Source organism: Chrysemys picta, chromosome 6, assembly GCF_011386835.1.
Source record: "Chrysemys picta bellii isolate R12L10 chromosome 6, ASM1138683v2, whole genome shotgun sequence".
In the NCBI taxonomy this organism is placed as follows: domain Eukaryota; kingdom Metazoa; phylum Chordata; order Testudines; family Emydidae; genus Chrysemys; species Chrysemys picta.
The window spans coordinates 84375014-84390533 of record NC_088796.1 but is presented as its reverse complement, the minus strand read 5'-3'; the positions used below and the strand labels follow the sequence as shown (position 1 = coordinate 84390533).

Here is a 15520-nt window from a genome sequence, read left to right as displayed (position 1 = left end):
GCTTACCCTGGTACAAAATAATTAACTGCAGAAGACTGGGAGTAACCAATTAAGGTAACTTAATATTCTGTTACTCTGCATTCAGTTAATGACACTATTGACAGGAATACTTTGTCTTGTGGGTCAGTTAAATTTATACATTCTAGAAACACATTTAATTTTTCAGTGTCAGTAATGTTAATTGATGAGTGTGAACTGAAAAGATAATAAAATATTTTGTCAACTGCTTTAACTGGTCATTTCCAGTCTTTTTAATGCTGTTTTAAATGGCAATGCAATAAATATGTATTTTGTATAGTCATATGTTTACGTAAGTAATTTTATTATTTTTACATGGGAGTAGAATGAGTGTGGAGTATAGGTTTTTCAGGTTACTGCAGAAGTGTGAAAGAACTTCATTGCATGGTACAAGAATTTTATTTCCTTTACAAACATCCATATATTCCAATGATGATTATTGTTCTTACTGCTTGGGCTGAATAGCCAGAAATTAAATTTTGAACTAGTCAGCCGGAGGCACTGAGAGTGAAAAGTTAACTAGATGCCTTAATTTCACATTTTACAGTATTTGTTCTTTACCGTTCTTGGTGTTCAAACAGATTTCATGAGTCAATTAAATATCTTAACTAAGTTTTGTTTCTCTAAATAACTTGCTAGAATGGAGGTCAGTAATACAGCCAAACATTTTGGGCCTATATGCCTACTTAAGACAGAAGCAGCCAGGTTTCAGGTATCCAAGAGACTATCTTTTCAGATTTTCTCATAAGATCTTTTATTTTAATTTTTGATTAACAAAACTGGCCATATAAAAATCCTGTAGGTTTTTTTTAAATTAGTGCTGTTTAACTTTTTCCCTAAAATAATTTAATTTTATTTCTACATTGGGACCCCATTATTTTTTGTTTATGAACCAACATGGCAGGCTTAAACTATATTTCAGTAAGTATTAAGACTTCAACACTTATTCAAGTCCTCAGGAGAAGCAACTTGGTTTAATGGATTAAGCACAGGGTTAAGAGTTGAAAATCTAGGGTATTGTCCCAGTTTTGCCACTTACTGTGTGACCAGTGATGGGCAAGTAAACCCTCACTGCTTATGCCTGTAAAATGAGAACAATACTTAACTTTATAAAGGTGTTGTCAGGTTCAACACTGTGCGAAAGTTGACCATCACAACTACTGTGACACCACACATAATGCTGATATTAATTCTATACCATATATTCTAAAGTTAAGAACATAAAGTAGCATATATTGGGTCAATTCCACAGGTTGACTGTGTGTTGTATAAAGAAGTACTTCCTTTTGTTTGTTTTAAACCTGTAGCCTATTAATTTCATTGGGTGGCTCCTGGTTCTTGTGTTATGATAAGGAGTAAACAACACTGCCTCATTCACTTTCTCCATGCTGCTCATGATTTTATAGAGCTCTATCATATCTCCTTAGTCGTCTCTTTTTCACTCTGAATAGTCCCAAGGTCTTTTAAATTTCTCCTCATATAGAAGTTGTTACATACCCTTAATCATTTTTGTTGCCCTTTTCTATAGCTTTTCCATTTCTAATGTATCTTTTTTGAGATGGGATGACCAGGACTTCATGCGGCATTCAAGGTGTGGGCATATAGTGGCATTATGTAATCTCTTATTTCTATCCATTTCCTTATGGTTCTTTACATTGTTAGCTTTTTTGACTGCTGCTGCACACTGAGTGGATGTTTCAGAGAACTATCCAGAATGATTCCAAGATCTTTCTTGAGTGGTAATAGCTAATTTAGACCCCATCATTTTGTATGTATAGTGGCAATTGTTTTCCAATGTGTAGTATTCTGCATTTATCAACACTGAATTTCATCTGCCGTTTTGTTGTCCAGTCACCTAGTTTCATGAAATCCCTTTGTAACTCTTAGCTAAGCCCAAAGCAGACTGCAATCTTGAGTAATTTTGTATCTGCAAACTTTGCCACCTCACTGTTTACCCCTTTTTTCAGATCATTTTTGAAGACGTTGAACAGCATTGGTCCCAGTACAGATCCCTGGTGGACTCTACTATTTACCTCTCTGAAAACTGGCCATTTATTCCTACTTTATTTTCTGTCTTTTTAACCAGTTACTGATCTATTAGAGGACCTTCCCTGTCGTCCCATGGCTGCTTAGTGTACTTGTCAGAGGCTTTCTGATAATCCAAGTACACTATATCCACTGGATCACCCTTGTCCACATGTTTGGTGACCCACTCAAAGAATTCTAATAGATTAGTGAGGCATGATTTCTCTTTACAAAAGCTGTGTTTGACTCTTCCCCATCTAATCGTGTTCATCTAGGTGTCTGATAATTCTGTCCTGTACTATAGTTTCAACCAACTTGCCTGGTACTGAAGGTAGGCTTACTGGCCTGCAATTGCTAAGATCACCTCTGGTGTCACATTAGCTATCTTCCAGTCGTCTGGTACAGAAGCTGATTTAAGTGATAGGTTACATACCATGGCTAGTAGTTCTGCAATTTCATATTTGAGTTCCTTCAGAACACTTAGGTGAATACCATCTAGTCCTAGTGGCTTATTACTGTTAAATTTATCAGTTTGTTCCAAAACTATCTCTCTTGACACCTTATTCTGGGACAGTTCCTCAGATTTGTCACTTAAAAGAATGGTTCCGGTGTGGGACTCTCCCCACCATTGTTGTGTTTGGAATTTGAACATACAGGTCTTGACCACAACCACTATCTGTTTTAATCTGACATCTGAGTAGAACTTAAAGTGTATTTCATACAAGTTTAGCTCCAGAAGTGTATTAATTCTAGGATTTTAACTAAGGATACTTACATTCTTGTTTTTTATTGTTAGCTATTTAACTCCCATAGAATTGCAGCACTTCATCTATATCTTGGCATTCAAAACAGCCGCCTTTCTTAGCACTCTGCATGAACATAATCTGTTCATTTCTCAGTCATTTATGTGCTGCTTTCTCTGTTACAGGGCATGCAGGAGTGTCTGCCAGCATGATGAAGAAGAGAACTTCTCACAAGTAAGATATTTCTAAAACTTATTTTTATAAATTTCAACTGTTTGTACTTCCCAGTGTAGGGTTTGTTACCCAGAATTACCTTGTTAGAAGCATGTGTTTCTGTTCTTATTACTGCTGTTCCAGCCTTTACTTTTTGTTCTAGGAACTGTGTGGGATTGTGTTCAGGTAATATATATCCACTGGCAGATATACACTTATTTTCTACACTGCTTTTGCTCACATGCTTGCTTTTTAAATTTACTGATGTTTGAATAGCACCATCACTTGAGAAACGAGCATGTGAATAAAATGCTCTAGCTTGCTTGAAGACTTTAGGGAGAAGAAGTGGCAAGGAAAGACTATAGTAACTTCATTGCTTAAATGGTGTGTTGTGACTAGGTCAGTATAAAGCTATTCTCATCAAGTATTTTTACTGACGACTACATCTGGAAAATAACGTCAGACATATAAGAGATTTCTTATTACTACTTGTGTTCCAGTAATTTCATTTCAAATACACTTTTGTCATGGAGGTTTCCCATACTTATTTTTTCAAATGTGGTGATTGGAAATACTGCAACACTTTATAAGAATGCTTTATTTTTTGTTAGGGGTATCTCGTCACCCTCCACACTGTCATCGCTCCCAAAAAAAGGGGATTAATTTGTTGTTCACCTTGTGATTTTAAGAGGAAGTAGATGATGGAAAGAGCTAGTCTGAGGGAGGAGAAGGTATGATAGTCTGGACATGTTTGATCTCATTGTTTTTAACAGCTAAATAGGTTGGGTCTGGCTAGTTTTCTGATGGGACACTTTGAAGACAAAAACTGAGTGCAGGTGCATTGTATGACTCTTAAACATTTTTTCTAAGTGCCTGTTTGTTCTTTTTCAGTGTACACTCTTCTACAAAATAGTATGTGACAATCCAAGGTTGCCGGTCATCAAATGTGTTCCTCAGTGTTCCATCCAATGTTCAAACAGATAGAGGAATGGATCACATAAATAGAAATTAGTAGAAGCTTGGGCATGACTCTAGTATATTTTATATGCAAACAGAATGTACAAAGTACACAGTGTTTTGGCTGTTTCCATGCAGTCGTATTAGATGTTTTTGTCAGTTGGTATCCTTTCTAAGAGTGGTAGTTTTGGTAAGCCCATTCAATGAGTAATTCTTTGAGCACCTCAGGAGCAGCCTCCCACCTCACAGGAGGATGGGTATTCGTCTTCTGATAGTGGGGATGTTTCACTCTCTTACCTTTTAGGTGGTACCTTTCTATGACCCATATATGTTTGCGAGTCAGGTCAGACATGGGAAAATATAGGCATGTTAGTTCAAAGACCCTAGTTGGTACTCCTCCATCCTCGCCACTCTCATTTTATCCATATGGACAGACTGCTTGGCCTCACTGGCCCCGTGGCCTTATCCTAAATCAAAATATTCCCCAGCTTCAGTTTCCAGGGTTAAAACTCCTTCACCTCCAGATCTGCCTATCATGCAAAAGCAATCACAGCAATCTAAGTATTGTTGAACCAGACTCTTTTTTCTTTATCAGTTTCTGCATGAACATATATTTCAGCAACAAGTGTCTGAAACATTCCCAGAGCATATTCCATCTTCTTCACAGAATGAGGCTGACTCCTCCTCAGGCATCTTCATTAGATGATTATAAGTCATTTCAAGAATTGGTCTGCAGAATGGCAGAAGCTTTGGAGAGATTTGGAGCTCATACTATTCAAGAAAAAGAACACATTATTGGTAGGGCCCTACCAAATTCACGGTCCATTTTGGTCAATTTCACAGTCATAGAATTTTACAAATTGTAAATTTCATGATTTCATCTATTTAAATCTGAAACTTCACGGTGTTTTGATTGTAGGGGCCCTGACCCAAAAATGAGTTGCGGGGGGGGGGGGGGGGTACTGCTACCCTTACATCTGCACTGCTGCTGGCAACAGCGCTGCCTTCAGAGCTGGGTAGCTGGAGAGTGGCAGCTGCTGGCTGGGAGCCCAGCTCTGAAGGCAGAGCCACCATCAGCAGCAGCGCAGAAGTAAGGATGGCATAGTATGGGGTATTTCCACCCTTACTTCTGCGCTGCTGCCTGCAGAGCTGGGCCCTCAGTCAGCAGCCACCACTCTCCAGTCACCCAGCTATGAAGGTAGCACATACGTAAGGGTGACACTACCACGACTCCCCTGCAACTCTGTTTTGGGTCAGGACCCCCAGTTTGAGAAAAGCTGGTCTTCCCTGTGAAATCTGTATAGTATAGGGTAAAAGCACACAAAAGACCAGATTTCATGGGGAGAGGCCAAATTTCACAGTCCGTGACGCTTTTTTTATGGCTGTGAATTTGTAGGGCCCTAATTATTGGACACTTTTCATGTCTCTAGCAGAGAGGCTTGCCTTACTTATAAATGAAGACCTATTAGAATTAGCCCAGCTTTTATGGCACACTCCGGAATCTATACCACCAACCTCTAGAAATTTGAAATAAGGTATCAGTTCCTGTCAACAGGTATTAAATATTCCTATACACATCCTGCTCCAGGATGTCACTTAGATGTGACTGCAGCACAAAAGAAGTTGAAATATCAGTCCTTTAGAGTTACTCCAAAGGAGAAAGCAGTAAGAAGATTGGACTTTTTAGGAAATGATCAGCTAGCCTTCAACTTTGCATAGTGAATTATCAGGTTTTTCTATCAGATTATCATTTTACTTGAATTAAAGTGGCTGAGTATCTACATAGTTAATAACTAAAAAGCCCCCCTACAAGCTTCTATTTATGCTGCTTATATAGTATCAAGAGAGCACCAATTACTACGTGGTGTGTGTCATGGCTCCAGTTTTCTGGGTTGCCAAAGGAGGTTCAAACTATGCTGGAAGACCTCACCTTTGGAGGGATCTGGTCAGCTTTAAAACCGATGAGTTATTACATACATTGAAACTCTCATACCACTTTATGGTTATTAGGCATCTATACTTTGCAACATAAGGAAAAGCAGTCTCAATATTATACTCAACTGAAACAGTTTGTTACTATTTTTTTTAATCCTCTTTATCAGAGAACATAGGTTTCTCTAAGAAACAACAACATATACATGCATGGATACCTTCATCGACTTCAAATACTACTAAGGCTGCTCTAAGAAGTCATTTGATGTATATATCAAGAGCTGCTAACCAATCCTGGAGGATCTTTATCCCTTCCCTGCATCTTTTTGGGACCATATCTGGAAATAATGTAAAGTATGGAACAGTATCACCAGCAACAGATGGGTACTGAAAATTAATTCTAAGTCATTCTTACCCACAAATCATCTTCCCCATCCCATTTCAGAGCTGCCTCCTCATGAAAATATCCTTCAACAAGAGGCTTAGTCACACTTGATTTTTGAAGCTATGGAGGAGATTCCCCCCAATATCTGGGAAAAGGGTTCTATTTCCTGCTATTTTTCTAGTCCTACAAAAACCCAGAGGCTGACATCCAATGTGGGCCTTGAGAGATCTGAATTTCTTCATGTGCCAGTTCAAATTTCTAGTGGTAACTCTGCCCTCCATACTTCCTTTCATAGGTCTTCTAGATTGGTTTGCAGCTCTTGATCTACAAAACACATTTTAATCCGTCCAGAACACAGGAAATGCTTGTATTTTTTGTAGCGGGCAACACAAATTATCATTAGAGTGATGCCTTTTGAGTAGTCAGCCCCAAGAACTTTCATGAAATGTCTGGCTACGGTAGTGGCACATCTCAGAAAGAGAAATGCATAGGTTTACTCCCTATCTCAATGATTGGTGAGAGGATTGTTTCTAGAACAGGTAATAAACAGTGTTTGGTACCTCCATACATCTGCTGTCCAAACTGGGACTGAGAATGAATCTGAAAAAGTCTCATTTAATCCTAGTACAGAAGATAGAATTCATTGGGCTTCTACTCAGTGCTCAAACCTCCATAGAATACATGCCACAACCAGATTCAAGAATGTGATAGAGTTGATCAATCAACTTCATAAAAATCCATGTACTACAAGAAGGATACGTCTCCAGCTTTTAGATCCCATGGCTTCTCATAGGCTTCAAGACTATTTATGGATCGTTCATTTCCATGCTGTTCACAAAATAGATATGGGGTACACATCTCTTCAGGAGTTGTGAACTCCCTCAGATCACGGAAAGATCTACATCAGTTCTGCAGGGGAGTTCCGTTCTTCCCAGCACTTCACACAAGTCAGTAGTGGCTGATTCTTCTGTCTTGGGTTGGGGAACCCATCTCAACAACTTTTACAGTACAGGATTAATGGTCTTAGAGAGACGTGCCTTCATACCAACATCCTTGAGCTAAGAGCAATAAAGCTTGCCTACATCGCCTTTCTACCTCATATCAAAGATGAGTGTACAGGTAAGAATTGACAATACCACCATGATGTTTTATGTAAACAGTGAGGAACCAAACCAATGCTCTTGTGCAGGGAAGCAGTCCTTCTATGGAACTGGTGTATCTGACACAACATAAGACTAACTGCAGTGCATCTTCCAGACCTACATAACATGCTGGTAGAGCATCCAAGTAGACATTTTTCTCAGAATCATGAATGGTTCAGAAAGAATTCAGACATCATGTCCATTTTCAATCAGATCTGTTTGCCACTGAACGGAAAAAGAAATGCAAAGCATTTTATTCCAGGAAGGGACGAGAGTCTGAGTTCTCAAAGAGATACCTTCATAATCCCTTGGTCTCAAGGCCTATTATACACTTATCTCCCAATTCCTCTGATCCCATATGTGTTAAGGAATTCAGAAGGCCTCAGTCATCTAGTAGTTCTGGATTGGCCCATGCAAGACTGTTTCACAGAAATCAGAAATTCTCGGTATTGCCAATATCTCTTACCACTTCTACTAGACTTAATTACTCATAACAGGGAAAACATTTATCCAGATATGTTGTCGCTACACCTCATGGCATGGAAACTGTCTGGTTAACAGACTTGGAGAAGACTTGTTCTGGTGATATAGACAACATATGGATTCAGGGCAGAAAGCAATCCCCAAGGACAAATTATACTCCAAACTTGAAGCATTTTTCATCCTAGGCTTATCAGCATAATGTTTCTCCGTAAAAGACATCAATCTCTCATCCTTCAATATCTATTATCCTTATAAACCTCTGGTTTGTTGCTAAGCTCATTATTTGTTTGTTTGGCGGCTATCTCAGCACATCCTCTCCCAATTCAGGACTATCCAATTTTTTTCTCATACCTGTTAAAGGTTGTAAAAGGACTTTTTAGAGTTTTTCCTTCAATAAGACAACCCCCTCCATCTTGGAATCATAATGTGAGGCTTACCAGCCTGATGGAACCTCCATTGTAGCCATTAGACTAATGCTCTTTACTTCATTTGTCTATGAAGACTACATTCCTCATTGCAATTCTGTCCGCACCCAGGGTCTGAGAATTGCAAGCAATCATTGCATTTTTCACGTTGAAAGTTACACTCTGGCCATGCCCTTACTTTAGGAAGAAATTTATCTCTGATTTTAATTTAAATCCGTCCATTCACTAACCTGTTTTTTCCAAAGCCTCATTAATTCAATTGTGAGGCTGCATTACATACTCTTGATGTCCTCTGAGCTTTGCATATTTGAATTTTTATTAATGATTTGAGATGTCAAATAACCAGCTCAATTGGAATTATTTAATCAGAGGTCATTAGTCAAAGATGAATACAGCAGTATACAGAATACAAAAAAGAAAGTATGCTTTACCACCTCCTGCAAATGGTGAAGACAGAGCAGCTTGTTTCCCTTTTGTAACTGGCAGAATGATGGCAGTTTATTCACTCCCAAACTAACACCCAAAACTTTCCTTTATAATACTTTAGTTTCCCCCAAATTTACCTAATTACTTACATGATTGATAAACTAAAGGGATTTCTATTCCAATTATTATTAAGAATACCTGTTGAAACAAGCCTAATGAGTTGAAAACCTCTTTCCACTGGGTCATTTGATAAATCACAGAAAACATCAGTGATAACAAATAACTCTTCTCACAGAACATAATTGGATTATAAGAACCCCATATCAATTAATCAGGCTGGTTTATTATAACACACTTCTATAATAATAGAAATCCTTATTAGTTTCCAAGGGTTCCTTCCTTGACATATGGGCTATGTTAGCAAGATAAGGGTAAAATTACACATTCCATTATTGAATATATATTTCCTTTATCATCTAAGGTTCAACTGAAGGTCAGAGACATTTTAATAGGTAGAGGGCACTACATTTATAGTTACCCAGCATAAAAGAGAATCTGGTTAACATATAAAAGTCTTGTGACATATAAAGACTTAATATTTAAGTCATTTTATTTGACTAGAACAAACCATTCAGGCAGCCCCCTATGCTATTTATATTTATTGCTGAGAAATCCAAGGGTCAAGCAGCCTCAACTCAGAGAATATCTAAATGGGTGCCACACTTCATAAAGGTATGTTATGAGGTGGCCAATTTAGGACTTCCAGGTCATATTAGGTTATATTCTAGCAGACCTCAGGTAACTTCTGCAGCATCTCAAGGAAATACCCGTAGCTGATTTTCTGTAGGGCTGCTGCTTGGAGTAATACTTTCACTAGCCATTACTTCTTAATTCAGATGCCCAGTTTGGAAAGGCTGCATTGCAGTCTAAGGAAACTCACAGTGGTATTTCCATGTGTTCACAGCCCACCCTACTTTCCATGATACTAACAAGTCTAATAGTCCACTCTTGATCGTGATGCAGGAACTGAGACTCGGTTGGTCACTCCACCAACCCGTATAGCATTGAGGATAGGGTTGCCAACCCTCCAGGATTGCTCTAGAGTCTCCAGGAATTAAAGATTAATCTGTAATTAAAGATTATGTCATGTGATGAAATCTCCAGGAATATGTCCAACCAACATTGACAACCCTGCTTAAGGGGGAAGGGCTTAAAGTAATCAAGGGAGCAGGTGCAATCAGCAGTCACTGCTGACTAAAGCATTCTGTTCTCCAGCACATCAGGCATATGCACTCAAAATGGAACACATGTAAATACCACATCTCTAACTTCCCCTTTTACTTTCCTGGTGCCTAACTAAGACTAGGGACTGGATGATGTCAGTTAATGGCTGCTTAAGCCTCACGAGATGGAGATGATTGGCTGGGAAAACATCAAGAAAGGATTAGCAAGGTTTATGTGGACAAATCCCTAGACTGGGGGGCCTCTTTCTGACTTTTTTTAGCAAGCTGCAAAATCTAGGAATCTTATTAGGTCTTATTAGGGTATGGTGAGGTGATCAAGTAGCAGCAGTAGCCAAAAGTGCACTTTATCTGTGCTTAGCTAGGACTTGATCTTTCCACTCCAGGGCAAACCACCCCAGTTATCCTTTTGTCACCTACCAGGTTGTACTAATATAGTGCCCTCTACAAAGCCCTTAATTGTTTGGGACTTGGCTGCCTGACAGCTTACTACATTACAGCATTAGGCATTGCAACCAGTGTTGTAAGCCTCTGGAATGCCTGTAACTCAACTAGTGTTGCACAGAACTTTTTGCCACAGGGCACAGGTATTTACACCATTATTGTGTCTTGCAACAGGTTCCTCTGCATCATTATAGTACAACTGGAAACAGGAAATGCAAGAATAGCAGTAGCAGTAGTGCAATCATAGTGGTGCTTCTCACCTTTCACTTTGGTAACTCAAAGTACCGGCTCTGTCATATTTCAAGGAAGATCTCTAAATAAGAGGACAACCTATTCTCTGCAATACTAATGGGGGATGGTAGCGCCTTTGGTAAAGTTGGACTTGTTTTGAGCTGAAGAAAGAGTAAACATCTTTATTATATACAAAGAATACAGAGCATCATCCACAGATTTGTAGCAGATAACCAGTGGATAAAGATTTAACTTGCAGGGGTTTTCAACTAAATTGCGTACTTAGAGTTAAAATTTAGTTTAAAATTGAACCTTTAAGAAATCTCATTTTTTTCAGATTGCTTTTGATAATAAATGGCTCATTTTTATTACCTTTTGCACCTTCGAAATAGATAACTCATTTCAAGCTAGGTTCCAAGTAAGTACATTTACAGTATTAATGATTGTGAATATAATGGAGAAGGTGGAGGGAGGGAATGTCTTCACTCACAATGGCCATAGTTTTCCATAATTTACAATGAGACTGAAGGTTTCCAATGGGATTGAAGCTATCCATGCCCTGAATAAAGAAGGCTACTGTTTCAACAGGATGGCATGCTTCTACTAAAGACAGCTGGTTTTTCATCTGTAATGCTCTGTTTCTTCTGGTTGGTAGATGGTCATGATACACTTTGCCAGTAAGTTACATGATTATCTGATGGATAGCAGCATGTTGGAGAAACTAAGATTTCTGGGCTCTATTCTGAGACAAACTGCTAAAATGAAGTTAAGGTTAAAAATACATATCACTAACTTAGGGTAAAATATATTACAAGGATTTTGTAATTATCCCAGAAACAAGCAGCATAAGACCAGGAAATAGAGAGTTAAGATTAAGTTTAAAAAATCCAAATATGTTAAGGTTGGAAAGGCACATTTAGGGCACCCAAACAACTTTAATTGTGCTGTAAAACCATTCATTTTTTTTAAAAAGTAGCGCTAAACTAGAATTAAGTTATTACAGCTGTTCATTGACTTTAATATTTTCCTCATGTATGATCTTAATTTGCAATTGTAAATCTCAGTACAATAAAAAAACTATTTGGCGTCTCTTCAACTGTAAAACACTTTGGAAATAGTTATTCTTAAATTCAGTATCTTTTGGAAGAGATACTGGTTCGCTTTTACTTTATAAGTTTGCATTCATGATGCTTTCTTTAGGCAGTGGTGTGTTTAAAAGTAGCTATGAGGTAGAAGCTTGTTAGTTATTTTAAAGGTAGTTCAGGCCCAAAATTTAAGTTAAAGTGATTGTGGAACTTTATTTCACTGAAAACGACGAGTGGTTTTTATTTAAATATCCCCCTGAATTATTTGCAGTCCCAATATTGAAGCATTATATGCATTATAACCAGAAAGTGAAACTGACTATAAACAAAATTGAAATAGAGTGGTTTACTAAGTCTAAAATGAGTGAAATGTAAAGTATAAATGATGTGGGGGGGATAGATATTTTTAAAAATTCAAATTTAATTCTAAGGTATTGGTAACGTTCAAAAACTTGTTTAAAATTATCTAAACTTGGTAGTGTCTCTTTGAACACTTGTCCTAATAGATTTTTTTCAGTTAGCATTCAGAAAGAATTAGGCTTATTCACCAAACAGTTAATCAAAAGATGTCTTAGCGTGGGACTCTATGTTGAAGTAAACTTATTGCACAAAAAATCAGATTATTTTCATTGTGCAGGAACAAATTTCACATCACTGATTCCTTCCTAATGAAATATTGCTGACATTGTAGTGGATATACACCTCTACCCCGATATAACGGGACCTGATATAACACGAATTCAGATATAAGGTGGTAAAGCAGTGCTCCGGTAAGGGGGGGGGGGGGCGAGGCTGCTCACTCCGGTGGATCAAAGCAAGTTTGATATAACGCAGTTTCACCTATAATGTGGTAAGATTTTTTTGGCTTCCGAGGACAGCGTTATATCGAGGTAGAGGTGTATTTAGTAAGAAAAGTTAACAAGAGAAATTAGCAGAGACCTGTTATATCTCTTAAACACACATGTTTTGAAAATGTACTTAACAAAAGTTGCTTATAAAAACAAAATACTGAACTTCATGTTTCTGCTGTATTTAATTGGGAAAAGGTTTCAGTAATGTATGTGTTATAGTAACCTGTGATGCCAGGGTGGCCACTCAAAGCCTTTCTAGAAAATACTGCTAAAGACTGCATATAATTGTGACAGAAATGAAATCTGAACATAAAGAAAATACTGTTGAATTGCCCACCAAGAATTTCTTCATGGAGAATGCAAGGCTGGAGTTGAGAGAAATTTAGAGGAATTGCAGGTCCCAGTGAATGTATAGTTCTAATTATATCTGATGGAATAGTACATTTTGTACTTCAGCAACCTTATAGAATGATGGAAGCATTCTGTGAACAGTTTTTCCAGATCTCACTACTATCCGTCATGTCTTGGATCTCTGCCAAGCACTCTTTGTTCTGAGTGCAGGTCCCTGTTGATACTCACTTTGGGTGAGCATGTGCTCCACTCACCTCAGACAGGAAGATTTTTCAGTAGCAGTCCATGCCTGCGCTCTACACCACCTCATGCTCTAAACCAAGTGTGTAAGGGGTGGTATGAATTGCCTGCCTTCCGGGTCTTCCTCGTTAGTGATCCTCACAAGAGCTGCCTGTACTATCTCAAGGAATTACACATTCCTTCTAAGTGTGAGAACTGCCATTCTTTCCCCCATGAACTAGACAGTTTTGTGAGTTCTAGCTTTCCAGATATTTAACTGAGCTCTCCATGGGGCCCCAATCTGATCCTGGATGTTGAGCTTCCCAGCACATCGACTGGAGCTACCAAGTAGTGCCCCTCCAGCACTGGCACTCCCTATCTCAGGATCCTTGATCAAATTTGAGGACTTCTCTAAACAGAGACATGAGGAGGGTATGGGTAAATGTCCCCATAAGAAGCAGGATAAATAGCCTCGTAAGTTCTTGAAGAAAACGACTGCTTCTCCCCTACTCTCCCATCTAGTCAGACTCCACACCCAGGTAGGGGTGTGTCTAGAGCTCATGGGAGCATGTATCTGCACTGACCATACCAAAAGCAAAGAGCATGCTGAAATGTCGGACTGACCCCCTGCACCTCTTACCCATGCATATGCTTACAACCGTTCCCGAACCTACGGCCTCAGAACAGAGACCAGAACAACCATTGCAAGGCAGGGTCCCTCCATCTGGCAGTATGGTTTTTGGATAGACAAAGAGATTAGAGAGATCGTGTGGGAAGAGGTCCAAACCATCCTTAACAGCACGAAACACTCTACAATCATCAGTGATTAGACAATGGCATAGAGAGTACACTTACAAAGTTTATGGACAATACCAAGCTGTTATCTTGCAGCTACTTTGGAGGATAGGATTAAAAATTTAAAATGTTCTGGACAAATGGTCTGAAGTAAATAGGATGAAATTCAATAAGGACAAATGCTAAGTACTCCGCTTAGGAAGGAACAATCAGTTGCACACATACAAAATGGGAAATGACTGCCTAGGAAGGAGTACTGCAGAAAGAGATTTGGGGGTCATAGTGGATCACAAGCTAAATATATGCTAGCAATGTAACATCGTTGCAAAAAAAAAAAGAAAACATCATTCTGGGGTGTATTAGCAGGAGTGTTATAAGCAAGACAAGAGAAGTAATTCTTCCGCTCTACACCATGCTGATCAGGCCTCAACTGGAGTGTTGTGTCCAGTTCTGGGTGCCACATTGCAGAAAAGATGTGGACAAATCGGAGAAAGTCCAGAGAAGAGCAACAAAAATTATTAAAGGTCTAGAAAACATGACCTCTGAGGGAAGATTTAAAAAAAAATTGGGTTTGTTTAGTCTGGAGAAGATATGTCCTTAAAGACATCTGGTCTATCTATTCATTCCTTGTGAGTATATTTATCAGCTATTAACTTCTTCAATCCTCTGATGGTGAGCTGCTCGGTTTTCACCCATCCTACAGGTGTGAGATTCTTAAAGGGTATTATCAGAATCTCTCTTCCCCTCCCCCCCCCCCAAATTATGAAAACCTACATCTCTCTAGAACCTGAACCTGATTCTCTCAGCCCACCATTCGAACAGACCCTTCCCTATACTGTTTCACAGAGAGAGTCCCCTTGAGATTCCATCTCAGGTTCATCCAAAGGTTCCCTCTGAATTTCACTTGAATCAAAATTGCCTATTTTCTTCTCCAAACCCCACAGTAACAGGTATGTCTGCAGAGTTCTCATCTACTTGTAAAGGACAAAGTCCTTTAGGAAGTTGCTGAGACTATGGGTTTCCATCACTGAGAGAATTAAAGGAGAAGCAGTCCCTTTGCAAAGACTCTGTAAATGGACTTTGTACTGCATCCTCCTTGGCTACGTGATTATGAATGACCCTTTGCTACAGAGTGTCAGGGCTCACCCAACTGGAGCACAAGCTACCTCAGTGCCTTCCCTGCAAAGAATTCACCTCAAAAATCTTTAGACTGGCACCTTGGGGCTCGAGTCACATTTTTATTGGACATCAAGCCCTTGCTCAAGCTTCACCATCAAATGCCTACTTTTGTCCTGCGATCTATGGCACAGCATTTTTGCTTGCACCCTCCTCCTCCAATGAGTGCTGCGTGGGAGTCAACTACAGTGAATACCCATAGGGAACAGCACTCGAAGAAGAAAGTAAGGTTACTTATCTTGCAGTAACTGGACTTCTCTGAGATGTGTGGTCCCTATGGGTATTGCACAACCCACCCTCCTTCCTCTCTTTTCACATCCTCTCTTGATTCAGGGTAGAGTTAGGAACTGGAGAGGTGGTCAGACTGTGCCACCCCTT

The 15520-nt window shown here is 39.0% G+C and overlaps 1 protein-coding gene across 22 annotated transcripts in view; it reads left to right on the top strand.

The window, feature by feature from the left end:
• SPIN1 (spindlin 1) overlaps window positions 1–15520 on the top strand; it is a 120041-nt gene that overhangs the window by 90266 nt on the left and 14255 nt on the right. For 20 of the 22 annotated variants that reach the window (XM_065599333.1, XM_065599327.1, XM_065599334.1 and 17 more), the window contains one exon: window positions 2972–3020. In XM_065599333.1, the coding sequence (XP_065455405.1) occupies window positions 2972–3020 (49 nt within the window). Of the gene's footprint in view, window positions 1–1546; window positions 1610–2971; window positions 3021–15520 lie in introns of all 22 variants that reach the window. The other 2 variants (XM_065599335.1, XM_065599336.1) reach the window with 1 other exon arrangement.